The following is a 22,592-nucleotide window of genomic DNA, read 5'->3' as shown; positions in this document are numbered from 1 at the left end:
CCCCTAAACTTAGTTAGTGTGAGTGTAAGTTGCTTACCTGAGAATAAAACCTATAAAAAACTATAGTTACCTTGTCAGGTTAGGAAAAATGTTAGACTGAAATATACTCAGAGGTGACACAGACAACACACTTTAGCCTGTTAAAGTCCATAAAATAGTCCTTTTTTATAAGCTTTGCAGAATCAAATGTTCCAAGGTCCCACAGGCTCTAATACTTTTCTCTTGTACAAAACCATTGCCCAAAGGACACAAGACAGTCTCCTCTGTATAGACCATAGTTTCTTTTAAAACACTGTTTCTGGAAACTGCTTGTATGGCATTTGTCCCTTTTATGACATTTGTTCCTATGAAATGCGTAGAGCATAGATATGCAGGAGCAAATGTCCAAAACAATAAAAAGGATGGCATCATAACGGAATATTGCCAGTCCCGGTTGAAGGATGCTGACATTATTGCCATCCCATCTCTGCTCTTATCTGAGAGCTGATGTGGTAGGAAGGTCTTTTATCACATCACTAATGACTTGGAAGCCTACAGGTTTTGCTACCAAAGCATTCACAAAGGTTATGAGAGATGGACATCCATCCTCAGCACATGAATTTCATGCCATCTAGCCATGCTCCAGCCAAGTGTTAGCTATTTCAGGAATTCATTCCCTTGGATGATTTCTCTATATAAAGGAAGAGCTGTTAATACTCATGTGCAACTTTGTTTTATTGTTAGAGATGGAGCATATTGTACAGTCAAGTACTGTGAGATGGGCAGCTGTATGTATGTATGTATGTATGTATGTATGTATGTATTTATACATCACGTTTATATAGCTGCCCATCTCACAAAGTGACTACACACACACGTGCACACATACACACACACACACACATATGCTAAATAAATACTGTATTGTTTATTGTTGGCCTACATTGGCTGGACTTACCCAGCTTGCTAAAATAACCCCATTTTGGCTTAGTGTTAATATCTCAATCTCTATTTCTATTGCATTATCTAACTATCAGATTAAGATGTTATTTTCAAACAAAGTTACATATTCAATTTTTATTCCATTGTGGTTTTAGGTAATTCAGGTTGTTGGTGCAGCAGACAAGGATTTGTCCCCTGCTGGACAAAAATTCTCTTTTCGACTGTCTCCTGAGGTTACTACAAAGCCAAATTTCACAGTCCATGATTTCACAAGTAAGATGGGTTATACTTCAAACAAATATAGGACCAGTTTGTTCTGTCACTCTCATGCCTACCACTTTATATTTATGTATGTGAGGGTGATTTATTTCAAAGTATAATTGTTTCTTAGATGCTGAGCAAAAGAAGAAGAGTTGTTTTATATAAATGAAATGCTTTATAGGATGAATTCAATTCTAGTTAATGTTTATAAAGTTAGTAATGATTTCCCCTGTCCTATGAGAAGCTGTAGGCTAACATGTGTGATACGCTGTTGGGTATGACAACAGTCTTTTTCAGGAAGGGAGACAATTGTGGCAATTTCCCTGGGTGTCACACAATGGAATAGGCTGCAGGAATAACCATGAGGAGCAGAAAGAAGAACCACAACCAAGATAATGGTCAGATAAAAGAAATTTGAGTCTGAGGCAGAAATGGAATTTGAGAATGCATCTCAGGCTTGACCCTCCATAGTTCTCTTGAAGATGGAGGGAGCAGGGAGACACATTCAGACTTGCAAGATTCTGTTACTGTAACCTTATAATAAAAGTAGTATTATCATTCATAACTTTGGTTTCCTAGTCTGGTTTCCCTTGAAGGGCTGACATATATGGAAGAGGCCCCATTCATAGTACCGTTCTATATTTGAAAGGATCAGACAGATCAGTCTTTTTTTTTTTTTTAATTCTAGGCTTTCTAGGCAATAAAACTAACATGTTCACGTTAATTATTTTAGTACTATGAGTTTTAAAATACTTCTGTTTCTTGAACCTTTGGCTTCAATTGACACAACAAAAATGGACATGGGGTACAGTGAGAAGAAAGTCAGGAAGAGAATTCAAATCAGTTCTGTCCCTTGACTTCTCAGAGTCTTCAAAAAGACCATAACTCATGTATTGGTCATGAAAGAGTGACTGTGGAAGTGACAACAAATGCCCCCAGTGCATGGGTGTCTACAGAAGCTTCCTACTTTCATCAAAATGATTTGAATAGAATTACACCACCTCTTTGGGGTGTGTATGCAACATCACAGCATAAATACAAAAGGGGTGGGTCTTGTACTGCAATGGCATGACACTCAGCTGAGCATTTGGACGAAATATTAAATATAAAGGAAAAGCAGCTGGGGAATTAGCTAGACCACCACTTAAAAGAAAGAAGAAATTCAGAGTCAGGAAAAAGAAACAGAGAGCCAAAGCCATTGTAATCTTAAACAGGCCAGTGTTTTGCCATTAGGTTAGAGCAGTGTTTCTCAACCTGGTGGCTGGAGAATTCTGGGAGTTGAAGTCCACACATCTTGAAGTTGCTCAGGTTGAGAAACACTGGGTTAGAGAACAGACAGGATCCCAACATAGCAAGCTGAATCCTGAACAGCAGGGTTCCTCAACCTTGGCGACTTGAATATGCTGGCTGGGGACTTCTGGGAGTTGTGGTCCACATATCTTCAAGTTGCCAAGGTTGAGGAACCCTGCTGAAAAGCATATACTGTTCAGAGGAATGTCTCTTGAGACAGTGGTTACAAGGAGAAACAATTGCTGTTTCCCTATTCTTTTACAATTATTTTTGTGAAGAAGCTAACTGGCTTTGCCAGAAGCCTGTGTCAATGCTAGCTTCCTTGGGTTCTGAGTATAACTGAAGTGGAAGAAAACAATTTGACTTAGGGTGAGGAATTTACTGGAAAAAGCCATGGAAATTTAGGGAGGGGAATTCACCTTAAGTAAAAATTAATATATATCCAACCAGATTTTTCTCTTTTCTCTTTCAGCCCTATTATAGAATTTTTGGTGGTGGTTGCCACAAAAAATTCACTTTACTTCTCTGTGGTTCTTTTATTACTTTTTATTACCAATGAAGTTATCTTATTTTTTTAAAAAACAAAATTGTCTCTAATTATACCACTGTTATCCCTAAGCCCACTATAATGCAGTCCCAAGCATTTTGGGTTTCTGTTCCTGACAGAAGACATGGCAGCAAGGAATATGAGGACATATTTGAGGACATAGATGAATTATCCACAAACCTGATCTTGAGTACTCAAACAGCTTTCTTAATTCTAACTGGACTTGTGATATTTAATGTTTATTTATAAATTAATTTGAATTACTTTTTTGTATGTGCTTACGGAATTTATACTTCCTCAATGAATGAAGAAACTTTTCATTTCCATATTTCTCATTTGAGACCATTTATTGAAAGTAGATACATTACTCAATGAAGAAATTAGGAACAGTGTGTGTGTACTGAAAAATCCTATATCAAAAGCATATATTAGAGATAATTGCTTGTAAAAAATTGAGTAAATTAAGAAAAATTGCATATGAAAATTTTTATCCAATCTAAGAGAGAGTGAGAGAATATCACCAGTAGATATTTTTTAAAAGAATAGAATTAATATATTCTTTGGGGGGGGAAAGCGAATATTATATTAATCAAAACAGAACATTTCTTTACAAATTGCAAGGGAGACAGAAACCTCATAAAATCATGCTGAATTAATCCATGACATCATTTCTTATTCTAAGATATGAAATGCTCTTTATTTAGTCAGTGACCGGCAAAATTTGAAAATATACAAGCACAAAAGTAAAATCAAATGGATGAGATAAAATGCTAGCATAACAAAGAGTCACTATAATAAAAATGTAACAACACTACTATAATGGTGTGTTAATTACCTGTGCAAGTGTAAATCTAAAATATTACAATCTATGAAGTAAAATATATTTTTGTTAAGACTCCTAATTGATTTGTGAATTTTATATGGCATCCAGTAGGAAAGTTCAATTAACTGAACCATTATCTATAAGAATTAATCATAATTAATTTTAACTTATATTAGGTATAAATTATATTATATACACATTAATTATAAGAAAGCCAGACCTTCAATCTATATTCTGCCTATATTCTGGCCTGTAAGCATAGATAAATTTTGTCTATTTCTTTTGATTATGCCTGTTTAGTTGAACCATCCTGTTTTCTGCATCGATCTGCAAATTATTATATAAATGTACACACAATTTCTTGTTTAAATAAGAAATTCATTCAAATGTTAAATACATTCTCTTTTAAACACTTTTGATTTATGTCATTTCAAGAGCTATATGCAGCATTCGGAGGAGCATGAATCTTTAATAACCAACTTCCTCAAGCTACTCCATTATATTTGAGAAGGTGACGGGATTGTTAAGCACTGAACCAGGCCAATGTACGTGACAGTTGGGCTGATTTTTGGACTTTCTTGGTTAAGTTGTACAGGCTTGCAAGATAGTGTGAGAACTTGGGAGATATAGGTATAAGATAAAATAGTGACCCTAAATGAGATAAGGAAAAAGCTTTACCAACAATGATTTTGTTTCCCCCATGAAATATGCTATGAATCCGAAATCAGAATTCAATGTAATCTTGAATAGTCTTTCTTCTCTTATTCCACCATAGTATAATTGACTATGGTTAGGTGATTATGCTACAGTGGAATAAGAGAAGGAAGACTATTCCATTGACCTTGCTTTGAGATAAGTTTCTGGTTCCTATTGTCCCTAGTAATACCTGTTCCATCATGCTATCCAAATTGTTGCCATACCAATTAGTTTTATAACTTTACTCTAGTGGCCAAATTTGTTCTTGTTTTTCCCTCCTCTTTCCCCATCTCTTCTTTTTGTGCTGTGGTTCAATATCTGAGGACAAGAAATAACATAACTGACTTGATCAGGGCTAAAACATTATTTTAATGAAATTCAGTCCCTGAGCCCATTTTGAATTGACTAGACTCCATCAGAGCAGTGCTAAGATTCCTTTCATCCCTATATGCTCATTTGGTATCCTCCAGCTATGTGGATTACAATTCTCACCATCCACAGATAGTTCAAACAGTTCTCGTGGTATCTGGGAACTGTGACAGCTATAGTCTAACTCATTTGGAAAGCAGAAGGTTGGTGAAGGTAAGACTACTTTATCTTGCCAGAAGACCATATCGGGATAGTGTATCTTGCAACATCTACTAGCTTCCTCCTAAAAACACTTGTTTTCAGAAACTGAAGCTACCTATGGAAATTGAGCCTATCTATTAGGAAACAAGATTTGTTGATTCATCCCTAATTTTTTAACAACATTCAGAGAGAGAAGCCAGGGCATGGGGACTCCATCCATCCAGTAGAAAGAGCCACACAATGTTGCCAGAGATGCTGTGATCTGGAGAGTATTGGAGTGATATCAAAGAAGCAAAGAGCCCTTCAAACAATCCCAGTTGGACCAGACAGCAAATTGGTTTCTAATCTTGCTTCCTGATTAATCCTTTTAATCTTTACATCCTCGTTGTCTTCTTTGATTCAGGGAAAACTGCCATAACCTAGTTCTTACCAGGCAGGAAAATGGAGAAATAACACTCATGGAATCACACACTTCTCTTAATTAGATCACACTAGTAATGCACTAATGGTATACAGCATGTCAAGTCCGATTTCTTGTGGGATTTTTCTTAAACATCTTTACGTAGATGAGGGAGATTCTATACCCTTTGAAAAACATGCCTCCAGTAGAAATTAACAGAACAAAAAAGACATTATTTTATTCCCAATAGAGCACTAAATGGAAATCAAAGCAGTTGAAAAGCAGACTTGGTAGGGGTGAGGAAATAAGAAACCATAGATATGGAAAAGATAGCATTCCTTCTTCTTGTGATAGTTGTAGCTTTTTCGCATTTTCTCCCCTTTCCTATTCTCTAACAAGCTTGCTGTCAAACTGAGATGAATTGTATAGCAAGAGTTACAATAATTGCTATTTGCCTGGGGAAGAAGGGAAGGGTTGTATTATCTTCCATCTGATTTGAATGTGACACTTTTGGTAATGATACAACGTAGGACTCCTGTTAAAGCACAGGTGAGGTTGACATCAGCTCTCTACCTCCTCCTCCTCCTCACCTCCCTGTTAATGTTTAACAATGTAGAATGTATGACATGAAGGCATCCCAGGGCAAATTTCCACCTTATTTAGCTGCTGTTCATAGAGACAGAAGCTTGCAACCTGATGTTACATCTAGTCCTGCACCAAAAATATCTTTGGCAATTTTTGTTACCCATTCTCGTTCATTTTAATGGAAAAGAAATGTATTTCTTTAAAGAGAGAGAGAGAGAGAAAGGAGGAGGAAAAGGAAGAGCTTAAAGTTCTCCAGAGAGTGACATTCATGCACTTGCCTTAACTGTGACCTGGTTGATGGTGTGGATAAGCATCAGCTCACAGGTATTCTGCACCATCCATGGTTTCCCACACTTCATTTATAATCCTATGGAAAACATCATCCAGAAACTTTTCATGCTGGGCTTTTCAGATGTGGATGTTGAGGAAGGCAGCAAAATGATGAGATGAACATTAGAAAAATGACCAAGAGCTGTACCTTTCATCACGTTGCACTAAAAGTCACAAAAACAACCATGTTAAAGTGTCTTGCGAAAAATGGTATAAAAACCAGCAGACTTTTTTTCTGATCTCAAGGCCACAAGAATAATTTGGCCCAGGATAAATCACCCTATTTATTGTGTGATACTGGATGTTAGTAAAACAGAGAAAAAGAAGAGGAGGCTACTGCTTTGCTGGCAACTACATATGAGCTATGATGTTTTAGGCCATTCCCCAGAACGAACATACATACATACATGCATATATTTATTAATTTATTTATTTATTTCCTGCATTTTTACAAGAAATGCTCAGTGACGTTTCTGAACTATGATGATAATGAGAACAACAGTAACTTAATCCTGTTTTTCAGACAACACAGCTGGAATTGTAGCTGGCAGAAGTGGTTACAGCCGTCGTCAGCAAGAGTTGTATCTCCTTCCAATTGTCATTGAAGATAGTAGTTATCCCAAACAAAGCAGTACAAACACAATGACAATCCGAGTTTGCAGATGTGACTCTGATGGCACCATCCTCTCATGCAATGCTGAAGCAATCTTCTTGCCTGTTGGACTCAGCACGGGAGCCTTGATTGCAATCTTGTTGTGCATTGTTATACTCCTAGGTTAGTACTCACCTTTTTGCATAAAATAAATTGGGTTATCATAGATCTTTGGCAGACTTTTCTCCCAGATTGAAAAACTGTCCAATGGGCCAAATGGAAAAGTTATCTTGATACAAAAAGGCCAACTGCTTCCCACTCATCTCCAGTTGTGCTGGGAAACTTCATCAAGCCAGGCCCTGTCCACTGGTTTGAATGTAGCCCTGTTTTGAAATCTGGGAATACTGCAATGGGAAACTTGATAAGTTCTTTCAAATCTTATTGAAACATTATAGAGGTGAATAATACACATACAGTATGATAATCCCATGGAATGATAAAGTCTTATCTTGAAAGGTCTTGCTTGACTAAATTTTACTTTCAATAAACAATAAGGAAGATTAATACAGTACATGTAACTGACCATTATGAATAGCAACTCTGTGCTATCGTGATTGCTCTACAGCAATACATGTAAAGAAATTCTCAATGTAAACATCCATCATCAAGGAAAGACACCAAATTACCCTGAATAACTTTCTTTTTTTCTTTTTATAATATATATAATATAATATAATATAATATAATATAATATAATATAATATAATATAATATAATATAATATAATATTGAAATAGGGTTACAATAGTAGTGGGCAGCCTTTTGGTAGTTGGGCTAGGATTTTCTTTTTTTGTTAGAGTTTTTCTTTAGATTTCTGCACTCATTTCTTTTTTAAATTTATACTCAAATGTACAATATTTTATTTAATTTAAAAGATGTCATAGGTTAGATGTGGTCAATAATCACACAAACACTCATGAGTAGTATTTTGGATCTACTCACTGGGTCCATCTGATAATGATCACTGACTTTCAGACAAAGAAAGGAGTCAAGGAGAAGCATTTAATTGGAGGTGAAGTATTAGCCTCTTTTAATTGGAGGTGAAGTATTAGCCTCTTTGAAATCCACGGCACTTGCCCTCTAACAATCCATAAGCTACAGGCCTCATCTCTGCCATGAACTTGTAAGACATTGTGGTCTAGTAAGCCCTCTCATTTTTCCAGCCTATCATCCATTCTATTATATATAGATAATATCGTTGTTTAAATAAAGTTTGAAAGATTCGGCAATCTCCCTTGAAAACAAGAAGGTATAGGTCTGCACAAGAGACTCTCAGTGAACTAGCTGAGAGTCTGTTAGTCTCCCTCAGTGCTTGCTGGAGACATTTTCAGCATTACTTCTCTGATAGTGAAGGCAGAGCATCAAAGACATATCCCATATGCATGTCAGAAATTCTGCAAAGCTAAACGGTTCTATTCCTATTCCACATATTCCCACCACATGTTCAGGAAAAGAACCAAGAACTATTCTTGCCATAAAGTGGCATAATTAATTGGGCCCCAGTGGTTATGAATGGGAAAAAAGAAAAAGCTTCCTTCAGAAGTTCAAACATGCCTTCAACATTCCACTCTGGAGAGCAAACCCGCTTGATTTAGATCATGGTGTTTCCTTCACTGTGGAGTCTGCTCTTTCTCTAATAAGTTTGCTCATAATAACAGAGCAAGTTGCTCACTAATTTATTCTATTTTATTGGCTAAGTCTAAAGTTGTTCCCTTTGGGCTTCTGCCCATGAGAAAATATCACTTGGCTGCTAATATTTATTGCAAGGCTTCTGAGACCCAAAGTAACAGTAAAGCTTTTTGTCACCTAAAGAAAGGCAGTAACCTTCTTCAGCCTGAGTATCTATCATAATAAGTCAGATCCTTATGAGAATTTCTCCTGACTCACTAAAAACAGCAGGAGTACCCCCCAGACACATTTTTTTTCCCCAAGCATGAAGTCCAAAATGGAGAGAGGTTCATTTTTCAGCTTAGCATTAACAGTGAAACTGTTCTTTTTCTGTACCTTAGATTAAAAAGATTTTGGAATTGGATCTGTCAGTTCTTAGATCTTAGAATGTGATGTGAATTTGACTGACAAAAGTCACTCTCTTTCCCTAATTGACTTTGGTTTTTCTTCTTGTCTTAGTTATTGTGGTTCTTTATGTGGCCTTGAGACGACAGAAGAAAAAAGACACCCTAATGACCTCCAAGGAAGACGTTCGAGACAATGTCATTCATTATGATGATGAAGGAGGTGGTGAAGAAGACACTCAGGCTTTTGACATTGGGGCTTTGAGGAATCCCAAAGGAATTGAGGATAACAAAATACGCAGGGATATCAAGCCAGATGCTCTCTGCTTGCCTCGCTCAAGACCACCCACAGAGGACAACACGAATATTAGAGATTTCATAAATCAGAGGCTGAGAGAAAATGATAGCGATCCATCAGCTCCCCCTTATGATTCACTAGCGACTTATGCTTATGAAGGAAATGGATCTGTAGCTGAATCTCTTAGCTCTATTGATTCTTTTGCAACAGAAGCAGACCAGGATTATGACTATCTGAGTGACTGGGGACCACACTTTAAAGTCTTAGCAGAGATGTTTGGAGAAGAAGAAAGCTATAATCCTGATAAAGTCACTTAGCTGGAGGAGACAAGGAATGAAAAGTAAACTCACAACCAGTTTTACACAAAAAACAAGCTTTATAGGACAAGTTTCACTGATTATAAGAGACAGCAGCTGTTTCCAGCAAATTCCTTTATTTATCATACCACCGAACTTGGTTTACTATTTTTCAGGGGAAGAATAATTTTTGACTATCTTTTGTTGTTGTTGTTGTTGTTTTGGTGATGGTGGTTGATTTTTTTTTTTTTTTTACTCTATTACTTTGAAGTCACACTGAGACTGTCTTAGGCCTATTAGCTACAATTTATCGATACAACAAAACAGAAAATATAGCTTTCCGGCATTGTGGTGGAAGAGTGGTAGATTTTTCTTAATTCCACTGAAGTGCCTATTGAAACTCTTACCAGTAAAGTGGAAATAACTGCAGCAACAGAAGTAAAGAAAAATGGCATAAAAGAAAGGACATTAACTTTTATCTGGAGACACAAAAGCTACCTGCTGACTTCTGGTTCTTTTAAAACATACAATGTAGAACAGAGAGTAGAATCTGCCCAGTTGCTGCAACTTGCTGAGGAAAATGTTGGGTTTGTTTTGGGGGGCTGCTTTATTTCATTTTTTTTTAAAACCAAGAAAACAAACTGTCTGATAGGACAACATCTTTCTTATACTTACATTTCAGAGAGAACAATTTTGAAAAAGCTAGTATTCCAATTCAAGTTGTAAAATCCACAGTCTTAAACTGAAATAATGAATATTTAAAATGTTCATCAAATGTTACTCTTTTTTTCAAGAATTAAAAATTGAGATATGGAAGTACATATAGACATGCGTGTTGCCTATTTAGTTGATGGAATTATTGGACAAGGCTCCTCTTGTTCAGAGGAAGGCTGCTGTTTGCTGTTTGGAGGTGTCATTTGATAGAGGGGATTATTTGACATCTCAAATGATAAGTTGGTTATACTTTTGTTGTTCCTTTTGTTCATCTAGTAGGTTGGTCAAATGGTACATGTAAAATACTTTGTTCCACATTAGTTTTCTACAGCAGCAAAAAAGCTCTTCATTTCCCCCCATTCATTATTCTGGTTGCTCATTTATCGTTCTGCCCATGAGAAACAATGGAATAATATAGTTATGGACACAGTATCCATAAACAGGTTTCAGTCATGGCTTGCCACTTCAGAAATATGAATGAAACATTAGAATGCTGCATAAGAATAGTATGAGTCTTAATATGATAATTAGTTTATTTTTTAATTCTTGCCTTAATATGTAACAGAACCTGATGGCATTAGAGGCCAGAGTTATTGGTCTTAATCAGAACCTTGAGGTCATTCTTGTTTTGCCAAACTAGTACAAAGAATGGATGGGTTGTCCATAAATTGCCAGGTTAAACTTGGGTCATTAAAGCTTTTATAATAAAGTAGGTAAGCAACATGAGTTAAAACTTTACACCAAAAAATAAGCATATTAGGAAAAAGCTGCAAAAATGTGTTTCACGGGAAAACTACACATTCATGGAAAAAAAGTATATATTTTTTAATAGCCTTTAAAAAAAAATCATAAACTGATTCAGGGATCAGGCAGGATAAACTTAAAGGTTTTACAAATGATCAGTTCAGCAAAAATAAATAAAGCCTGCCATCCCTAACAATACCAGGGAGTGGATAGTAGAGGTATGTGTACCAATGGCAAGATGTGCATGGAGACCCAATTTAGCCTCTTGTAACAGAGGCCACATTGATTCAGTATTACATTAGAGTCTGGCTGCTTAGATGCCTAATCCAAACCAAGGGATCCTTTCTAGTAGCATAAGAAAAATCCATAGATTAAAAAAAAAAGTATTTTTAAAAATTTGGGAATTTAAAAAAAAATCATAAATCACAGGGATAAAACACTGCAAAGAAAATGGATTAGGCTTCCCACACCATTTCTAAAGATTCTGTCCCAAATCCCTAGTTTCCAGAAAACTAAGGATATGGTAGCAGAATTGGGGAGTTTCATTGCACAATTATTTCCTGCAATGGAAATTGGAGTGTACCACTGCATTACAATTGACATTCAGTTTTCTCCTTTTTAGACTGCCCCCCACCCCACCCCCCGATAGTAAGCAAAGGACTCCTATAAAGTCTTGATTGGAAAATGCTTGATTGCTAAATCCCATCAATTAAATGGAGGGAGGGTGTCAAATGAGGGAGGTGAGGGTATAGGGGAGGATTGTAACTGTGTGAAGGAGTTGATACAAATTCATTCATTTACAGGACACTCATTCTTTGCCTCTTTCAAACACTCCACTGAGGTACATGTGCCTCTTGCTTCCCTTGTGTTCCACCTAGTCTAGAGATTAAATAAGTACAGCTGAGATTTTGTAGCTCATAGCTTTAGGGTAGAGGGTATTCATTAGAGGATACACTCATACACTTTCAATGGAGGTGCAGGAGTTCAAGAACTTAAGTAGTAATGAAGTGCTCAAAGGAACACACAGCACACAGAGAAAGTCTCTGTTAGCTTAAAAGAGCTGTATTATTTACAACTGCTTAAGCATCACATATACACATGCACATACATACACATACTCACACACCCTGCTATACCCTGGCAGGAATGTAGAGAGATTGGGTAAGACCAGAACTCCATGGATGGCACTTGCATGCACAAATTGGGAGTCTTCCAAAAGAGACCTATAGCATACAACTTCTCTTTTTATACTTTGTCACCAGTGTCCATCACGTATTCCTTTGTACTTCATCACCCTTTTGTTAACCTGTTAGATTGCTGAATCAAAGGTAATTTGCAACCTGGCATTTAACTGTTAAGTTTATTATCTCTGGTTATGTTCTCCAGTTCTTGTGTGATCTTGTTTCCCTGTGACCTGCTCCATGATAATTCTTTTTTCTAGTAGTTGGTAACTAGAAACTGGTCTGGTGGCTTCCTTCATTTTGCACCTTCCTCTGCACATATTTTTTTCAGGTTCAAATTCAATTTACCTATTTCTCCCAATATTTTATTCCCCCCCCCCTCTAATTTATTAAAATATTTTTTTAAAAAAAAACCAGAACAAATAACCACAAAAAGAATTCTTTGTACAAGAGTAATGTGTGGGCAAGCTGCAGTCTCTGTGCTCCTAGAGCTGCAAGAAGACCATTAGACTCCTTTGTTTATTAACTCTTACTTGGGATGAGGAGGCAGACCTGTAGATTTTGTTTCTGACCACTCATAAAGTTTTCTTATTCAATGTTGGTCACTTCATAGAGATTCCCTTTTGCCACAAACATCCCCAGATTCTGCTTGACTCAGATATATACACATCCACACATATTTTTATTAAATTAATAATATTTTTATTAAGTTAACAATTTTTATTAAAGGTTTTCACATGTAAATGATAGAGTGAAATTAAGAGAGAGAGAGAGAGAGTGAGTGAGTGAGTGAGTGCAGGTTAATATGTATGTATGTATGTATGTATGTATGTATGTATGTATGTATAAAGAAGCAACTTCCGATCTTCTTTACAGCAGTTAAAAACTCACTATCTCTCCTCCCTTTTTAAAGTTACAGCATGGTTCTCTTCTTCCCATAGTCAACCCTTTTTAATCAGCAAATCCATAAATCACCAATTCATTATTTTTCCATTTTCAGCAAAAAGTCCTTCAGAGGTTTCCAGTCTTTTATAAAAGTACTTGTCTTATCCCTGATCAAATAGGTCAATTTCACCATTTCTGCAAGTTCCACCATCTTCACAATACATTCCTCTGTTGTGGGTCTTTTAGTATTTTTCCATCTTTGTGCATATAAGAGTCTTGCTGACTCAGCTTAATTTAATAACTGAGGTTTAGCCAAATGTCACGTACATCCCTAATGAATAACCAAATGGAAAGATGCAGAAACATAGGAAAAGATTTTCATTTTTATAATTGGTGAAAGGTACAGATGAATGGATTGCTACAACCTGCAGGTGAAACAACTTTAATTGCTTCAGATTAAACCCAATTGTAGAAGTATATTTTCAACTCTTCTACTGCAGAGATCTGACAAGACATGTACTATTTCATAGCTCTCTGGGGATAGTGTGGCTGTGATTGTGTTGCTTTGACCTCATTAGGGCAGATGTTGCTTTGTGCCAGTTGTGCTAATACTTTACAGCAGAGCTCTTGGAACCTTTTGTAGTTTTTCTGGCTAATTTTGGCTCAACTGTTGTGGGTTAGACAAGAATAAGTGATGCTGCCTTGAGCTTCTTGAAGAAAGGCCACAATAAAAATGTAATAGTGAAGGAGAGAAAAATGGTAAATCTGTGATAAATATTATTAGAGAAGATTGAGCTCTGGATAAAGCCTAGGTTTCAGATGGCTGCATATCCTTCGCCTACTGAATTTTCTCAATCAAGCTTTCTTATATCACCACATTCATCAATTCAGAAGTCTACAATTAAATAAGTCACTGGTGGGGAAAGTTAACATTTCACACACACACACACACACACACACACGTATATGTTTATATGTTTTATATTTGTTTTGTAATACCTCAGGATGTTTTACATATGCTTTCAACATTGTGTTGTCAAATATGTTCTGTAACCAAAAAAATGTGCTGTGAAATATGTACTGTATTCAGCACAAAACAGGGATTATAAATATGCATTGTGTTCAGCATAGAAAGGTTGGATGTACCAATCTCAACCCAGGATTTGTTTATTTGTGGTGCTGAAAATCTATCTTAAAAAAAAAGCATGAAAATGCCTTTCTTGAAAACTGCCCTTCCCATTAGAAAGGATCATATGGCAATATCAAGAAATGATGATAATTTGGAAATTGCCACAGTTTTTATAAGCTTGCCATAGAAGGGACATCATTTTTAATAATTTATTTTTTTCTTTGCAGGTTGTCTTCTCTGATAGGGTCATAAAGAAGCACGGGAGAGAACAGGAAATTAAGCAACAATTATTAATATTATTTAAACCCTGGTATTTTTATTGGCTTATTGGAGTTTCACTGAATAGATGCTATTTCTTTCAACGTATAATTTGTGATCATGGTGAATCGTTAGACCAGCAAAACATTTTCTTTTAAATATAAAGAAATCAGTGCAGAAAATGAGCATCTATAAATTTACACAGTTGCAGACCTGCCACATACAGTATCTTGGAATTTGTGATAACTTGTTAGGAAACCTTAACTGTTTCTCATCTTATTTTTAACAGAAACTGTTCTGGATTCAAGGAGCTGGCTCCTTCAGAGATCTCTCAAGGAAAATCCCTCTATTCCTTTGCACTTCACTTTAAACAAATCCTGCTGCCATGTCTCCAACCTTTGCAGGGAGGGAAACTCGAAGAGAAAAATTTCCCCTCCCACCTGAGATATCAGCCAGAAAATTATCGGACCTCTAGTTCTGAACAGATAAGAACAACTTTACAACTTACATTAGAAAATTGACCACCATACATATATACAGATATCTAGGCACAAAAAATAAACCATACAAATCTAGGGAACTCACTGGGATGATCTCCATGTGTCCTGTACAGAGATTTGTAGTAGCTCACAAACAAAGCAGTCTCCTTAAAGATGCATGTAATTCCTAAGGTGTAATACATATTTAAACAAATCAACCCTCCTCCTGCATTACAAAAGGCCCACAGCAACAGCTATTTCTACGCAAGTCTCATGAAACACTTTCACACATTTTTGTGGTTGCTTGGTCCTTTTTCCTGGACCCAACCTCCTCATTCCTGGCCCATGGAATCCAGTCCACTTCTGTTCTTGGCTCTGCAAGTCTTGATTCTTCCTCCAGCCAATTCACTGTACAAATTTCTTGCTGGTGAAACTTGCCAGGCCCTCTGTCTCCACATTGGCTGAATTTCCAACCAATATTCCTGGATTCTTTGTACCCACCCCCTCAAAAAAAACCTGTCCTTCTCCTTTTGTTATTTATAGAAAATGGGACTCATTTGGACAAACTGCTGCAGGGAGAAAATCCTCATTTTTTCTTTTCCTTTTACCTCCTGCTTACTTAAGAACAGGTTTTGCTCTCTTTCTTGCTTGAAGCTCTGTGTCTTACTCCCTTTATCATCATGTGCTTCTCCTTTTAAACTGTTCTTTTTTTTGCTAGCCATTGCTTTCCAGACTAAACTACTACTGCTCTTCTCAAGTTACAAACACATTTCCTATATGTGTGTTGTATCCTGCACCCACAACTCTACAGCTTTTTGCATCTTTGAATTTTATTTCTTGGCTCTCTGCTCTTTGGGACAAACCTGTCCCTAGCCAGAGGTCTCCCAATATTGATTTCCTCCACTGACTTCAAGTTGTCTAACAAGACTTTTATTATTGGTTGTCTTAATCTCATCTTCTGTTTACCTTAAAATCTTGTAGGGTCCTATTCCCTGCTTCTGATCTCTTCCAGTTTCCGATCTGTGTAGCTAGATCCTTAGTACTCAGGTTAACTTCAATATTTTTCCCAGTAACTTTTGCCAGTTTGCACAAACTGTAACTTTTTTTTTTTAATATTTCTTAACTCTTCTGCACCTTAGTTAATTAAAACTTTGGAGGGTTAGTATACACTACTTCCATGTCCAGAGAGGACTGCTTTTAGTTTCTTATAGTAAATTTCTGTTTTCTATCAGCTAAAATTCTACATACCTACAATCTTGGCCTCTGCCATTTTAAACTCAAAGCCAGTTTAGCTATTTTTAAAGTATATAGGGCTACTTTTTATATTTGGGTGCTTTCTTGAGGCTTGGGTATCCACGTGCAATGTAACTCAGTAATATGAAACAGATCACTTATGTCCAGATTTGAGATTTACCGACTGTTAGAACTATTCCAATGTATCTGGTCCCTAACATTGCACTTAAATGTTCTTCCCCTCTCTCTCAACCAAGGCTGGACAAATTTTGGTGGTGGGGAATGTTTCAGTCATGGGATGATGATTTGAAACGGAATTCTCACACATATGGGTGGGCCTATTTTTTTTTTTCCATATTTTCCTGGATCTGGTGAGAGATGACTGATAAACCTATTTTGGAATTTAACTATTTTCATAAGAAACAGTGTGACTGATTTTACCTGGATGCAGTGTACATAAAAACATACTGAGCAAATCACAAATCCCATCTGGCTATTTGAAGCATAGCTGTTTCTCTATTAGATAGATAGATAGATAGATAGATAGATAGATAGATAGATAGATAGATAGATAGATAGATAGAGTAGATAGAGTAGATAGAGTAGATAGAGTAGATAGGCAGGCAGACGGCACCAACCTTTAAATGGTTAGAAGCTGGAAGGAATGACATTATGGTTGTCTCATTGCTTCAAAAGTCCTTGAAAAGCAAGGGCAAATGGCAGCAACCTTCTTCTGAAACAAAACTTTCCATGGGCAAACCAGGGGGATTGGGTTATGCTTTCCCCTGGAGGTAGATATCAGGTGAATTATACTAAATACTTTATATTTCCTCAAAAGTAAATCTTATGCTTCCTAATAAGCTGTTCTTCTAAAAGAAATAATTGTTATTACCATGGCTTTCATTTTATATTTGTTAAAAATAAATGTAAATATTGGTAGCTCTTCCTTTGATCTAAAATAATGGCAGGATGATTTATGGTTGTATACATTCATAATGTACACTAAAACACTTAGCACCTGAAGTAGTTTGAAGCATACTGAGTCAGTTTGAGTTTTGTTTTTTTTTAATTTAACATCAAAAGGCTCAATGAACTCCGTGTTATCTATATGGGGCATTAAATCAAAGTGGACTATTATACATTCCAGTAAACTATGAGTGCTTACACTCTCCTCATAAAAGATCCCATGTATTACCTGAAGGATTTTATTCCCAAGTACATTTGCAAGGCAGCAGCTTTTGACTATGGAACTTTGGTCAAAGAAAATATGCTCAGAATGTATTTACTCATCCTAGAAGTGAAAAAGAGAACAGCTGACCATTTTCCCTACATTGTCTTTATATTATGTATCTGTATCTAAGCTAAAATACTTTATTCTTAATGTTAAATTTGTCACCCTAATTTTCACCATTTAGGTTAGGCAGTTTTATTACAGATCTCAGGAATGATGTGATATTTCGCAGATTACTTTCAGTAGATTACACAGTTATATTTCTGTTCACGCGATGAGACTTCTTTCTCTCCTCTTCCCTTCACACTGCATTAAAACGGTAAAAGTAACATATCCAGGAGCATCTTTGGGGGAGAGGAGATGGTGTTAAAAACTCAAGATGTCTGCTGTAACTGCATAGTCAAAGCCAGCCCCTTTTTTACCTATGTGGTTCATGTGAGAGTATCCCTCAAGTTGAGCTCAACTTCTGGCAAAACATGGACATGCCCAAGTAATCTTACTAGCAATTAAAATAAAATTGTCTTGTCCCTTTTTCCATCCAGTTTACAACCCTGATAGTTCCTGACACTAACCAGGATGTACCCCAAATATTCTTTAGAAGGAGCCATCAACCTTCTAAAGTGGGCAAAGGAGAAAATGCACTTGTGCCAGTGGCTGATCTGTTTAGCCCACAAAATGCCCTGACTGGCTACAACCCAATATATGTGCAACCAGCCCAAAAGGATAAGATGCACAACTTTTCTTTATAATTTCAATTTATTTTATTGTGATTAAAACTCATGTTTAAATAAATATGAATTTATTTAAATAAATCGTTGGGCCTATTTAGCTTTCCGGAATGTTGCCTATTTCTAATATTCTGCATTCTATTGCATGCTGTATATCTGCACAAGAAGTTAATTCACTCTAGATAAGATGAATGGGATGGAGTATCCTGAAGGAGGGCACTGAAGAGGAATTCCTTCATACTCCAACTTTTCTTGCAGGTGCTACTTGTGCTTTCTACAAGATCTTCCATGTGCTTAGTTTCACGACTGTGCAGTGTATTATGTGTGATATTTGATCATCTGTCTGTAGTTTCACTCAATTTCTGGAGCTATTTGTACTGCATCATATTTTCTTCTTATAGATTTAAGTCATTGGCTCCATTCACAGAGATGCTTAACTGGGTTATGGAATTAATCCATTCTTTGAGTTTGGACAATACACTGAAACATAAAACAGAACAAATGGGCTAGGTTTGGCCAACATGTTAACCCACAAAGCTAATCAAGGATAGCACTTAATAACCATAGCATGCTTTTGAATGGATCTGGCCAATGTTAACTGTTGCATGAACACAGCCATGACTTTAAAGACTTTGTTTGTTTGTTTGTTTGTTTTTACTTCCATCAGTCATAAGCATCTTCAGGTAGCCACAGTGATGCAAAACAATGACATGCTTGTCATGAGATGATGATGCAAGCTTTGCCCTTTCATAGCTGCATTGCAATATTGCACACAAGTATATAAGGATGTGGAGTTTGCATTATGATGTTACAACACACATTCCAGCACTTGCTTCCTCTTACTGCTCCCCCAGATGTTTATGTCTCCAGTTACAGAAGGAATCCATGTTTTCTAGATTTTCTTCAACAGCTGGATCTTTGAATCACAATTAAGTAATGTATGTTTGGTTTCATTTATTCAGTTTATGGGTGTATAAACAGCTGGTTTATGAATGATTTTGAACCTGACAATCTGTTCAAAACAGAATGAATCATGACCATGAATCATGACTGCAATCCCCAGTGGGATTAGATTTTATCATAACTATTATTTTATCATATAATATATATGTGCGTAGGGCAAGGTAGTGGTTGAAGTGCAACAACAGAAACTGAATATGCAGAATTATTGATATGCCACATCTGTTTCCTTTGTTGCAAAGTTCTACATTAAGCCGAGAACAAAGCATGTATATCAATGGCTAAGCTTACAACTTTTGATCTGTAAAGAGAAAGTCTGCTTGCTATCCAATATGATAGTGTGCCCATCACCCAGTCTCAGTTCCAAACAACATAGATACAGCAAACTTCATAATGGACCACCGTAGTCACTTATGAGGTAATTTGAAGGACAAAGAGATGAGCAGGTCTCACTTCCACACTTGCATTACAGTTACAGTTGAGTGAGATACTTGTATGATGAAAATGAAGTATCTCATTGTGTCAGCATTTCTCATTTGGTTTGTTGCCTCGGGAAGCAAATAACTTCAGGAACTGTGTGTTTTAAGAGGGGCTATTCTTGGAAAGGCACTGAATTTGAATTGCCCTGAATTGAAATGACTTGACTTGAAAGTAGCTTGGGTGTTTGTTCTGCTCCAAAAAAATGCTGCTTAAAGTTACAAAGACTTGGCTGAGGATGGCAGCATTGATTCAAGGATGAGATAATTTTCAAATGCTGTTCCTCTAGTTTTCATAACAGTATATACACATCCTCTTTCTTTTTTCTTTCATTTTCTTTTGAACATGAATATGCAGGGGAAAAAGACATTGATTTGCTCAGTAATTTCCATAAAATGGAAGAGGTAACTGCAAAAAGGGGCCCACAAAGTGAAAGCTTTTTCTTAATAGCAATAGCATCATCAATAAAAGAGAATAATTTCCACAGATGAAGAATTTTATGTCCTATTAACTTGTGCCTTAGGGTTTGATGTTTATGTAAACTAATTCACCAGAGCAATGCACCAAGCATTTTTTTTTTCCAATCTGCTATCTGTCTGTGATTCACACACACACACACACACACACCCGCTTTAACTTCTTTTGGAGCAATATTGTAATGATTTTACAGATAAGGAAATCATTGGTTTCAACATGGAGGAACACTGAGGCTTTTTTCTGTGTGAGAAATAATTTTCAACCATATCCTTTTCCAGCTGATGCCTGAGGAAGGTCAGTCTTTTGGGAAGAAAATGTATTATACTAAAGTACACTCCCTCAAATACATAGAGCTTCTGCAGAAATTGATACGTGATTAATGGTGTGATATAGATTACTTTCCCCCCAAGTCCTGTTGTGTTGCTTCATTTTTGGTGGTGGGGTTCCTGGGAGGCACCAGTGAAGTAAATTGGGAGTATATGCCAAGAGTATATAACCCCAGCAGGGTCTCCCAAGATGTGAAGGTCATCGCAGCTGCCCCGCTAAAGAAAGAATACACCTATATTGGGCAGTAGCACTATAGGAAGATGCTAGAAGTGGATTACTTTAGTGACAGCAACAAAGGAATCATTCCATACTGCTCAGGAAAATGCAATGATAAACCATTCTTGTATTTTACCAAGAAACCTACACAGGTAGGAAAGCTAGAATGATTGCCAATATAGTGCCAGATGACGGGCCCCTCAACATGTCACTGAGGAAAGCTGAGGATCTTTCAGAGTACAAATGGTGTTTATAACATGGGTAGATTAAAGCGCTCAGGATATCCAGTTGCTGATGCTGCCATGTAGAAAAAGAAAATCTGAAGTTGCAAAGACAGAATTCTAGTGGGCATCTGGAACATAAGAAACATGAACATGGGAAAACTCAGCACAATGAAGGACTAAATGAATCAACTACACATTGAGATTTTAGGCACCAGTGAATTCAGATGGACTGGAATTTCATATTTTCAATCAGAAAATCACACCGTTTACTACTTAGGACATGAAAAACAAAGAAGAAATGGTATTGCTTTCTTAGGAAGGATATAGCAAGTACGTGCCTGGATAAATTTCAGTGGCTGAATAATATCTATCAGACTTCACAGACAACCACAGATGCGGAAGAAGAGTTGGCTGAATTTTATGATAAAAGTCAACTTGAAATTGACAGAACATGCAAGAAAGATGTACTGCTGATGTAAGCCAAACATTCAGAGTCAGTTGGGCTTCAGCGGCATCGAAATAGAAATCATCAACTTCTGGGGAAGTGGCAAACTGAAACAACTGTGGTAGAATGAACAGCTGGCGAGTAGACCAACTCTTTGTAATTCCGCTCTGGACAAGGAGAGGACTTGAGATCACCCACCAGTGCTCCATGCAGTTGGTCCTCATGAGAAGACCACAAGAGAGTGGTCTCCAGCAGGTTTAGAGCTCTAGGAGATGAGGAATAGCCATATTTTTGCTCAAACTGCAGTTGGTGCCTTCAAAAGGACACTAGGTTTGCATACTTTTCTAATCACTTTCAAAACTGAAATCATCATCTTCTTCATGAAATATTAAGGAGGAAATTGTAGTTGACTGTATGACCTAGGAAACTAAAAGGAAGCAGGAGAACAGCTTAGCAGTTTCTGCCAATCCAATGGTTTCTTCATTGCTAACACAGTCTACAAACAACCAAAATGGTGCCATGGACATCACTAGATGCAGTATTCAAGAAACACCTGCTGCAGTACACAGAAATCAAATTAACTATATTATTGTTAGTAGGAGGTGCAAGAACTCAGTTATAACAGAAAAGACATGGCCAAATGAATTGTTCATGTGCAAGTTCCAAGTTAAACTAAAGCAGAAGAAAGCCAACCCATTTCCACAATATGATCTTAAGCATATAACCACCATTTTCAAGGACAACATCAGAAATCACTTTCAAGTTCTGAATGTCACTGATCGGGAATCAGAAGAACCATGGAATGAACTTAAAGAAGTCATAAGTATGAATGTGAAAAGATCAAGAAACAGAAGAAAGCAAACTGGATGACAGAACAAATTCAGGAAATTACTGAGAAGCCAAAGCCAAGAAAAACAAAAATCTCAGGAAGGACCTTAACAAAGAGTTTCAGAGTTGTTAGAAGAGACAGGAAGTGATGTCACAACATTTGTAAAGGCATTAAACATGAAAACAGACACAGAAAAGCAAAGTCTTCCAAAAGATCAGGAGATTCCAACTTTGAATTGGTATACAAAAGGATGCCAGTAGTCAGGTAGTAACTGATTCCAAGAAGGTCCAAGAAAGATGGAAGGAGTGTACTGAAATTTGGTACAGTAGAAATATCAACATCCAGGATACCTTGAAAGAAAGAAAGAAAGAAAG

At 36.7% G+C, this 22,592-nt stretch overlaps 1 protein-coding gene across 1 annotated transcript in view; it reads left to right on the top strand.

The window, feature by feature from the left end:
* CDH12 (cadherin 12) overlaps positions 1-10,492 on the top strand; it is a 303,004-nt gene extending 292,512 nt beyond the window's left edge. The window contains exons 10-12 of the mRNA XM_088130662.1: positions 1,077-1,194; positions 6,947-7,198; positions 9,203-10,492. Coding sequence (XP_087986788.1) covers positions 1,077-1,194; positions 6,947-7,198; positions 9,203-9,702 — 870 coding nt within the window. The 3' untranslated portion in view covers positions 9,703-10,492. The remainder of the gene's footprint in view (positions 1-1,076; positions 1,195-6,946; positions 7,199-9,202) is intronic.
* Positions 10,493-22,592: the final 12,100 nt, after the last annotated feature.

The sequence above is a fragment of the Python bivittatus genome, unplaced genomic scaffold (assembly GCF_059951505.1).
Source record: "Python bivittatus isolate LINGU-HERP-01145 unplaced genomic scaffold, Pbiv_v1 ctg000840_np1212, whole genome shotgun sequence".
Classification (NCBI taxonomy): Eukaryota; Metazoa; Chordata; class Lepidosauria; order Squamata; family Pythonidae; genus Python; species Python bivittatus.
Note: the sequence above shows the minus strand (reverse complement) of the source record. Positions and strands in the feature narration are given on the sequence as shown.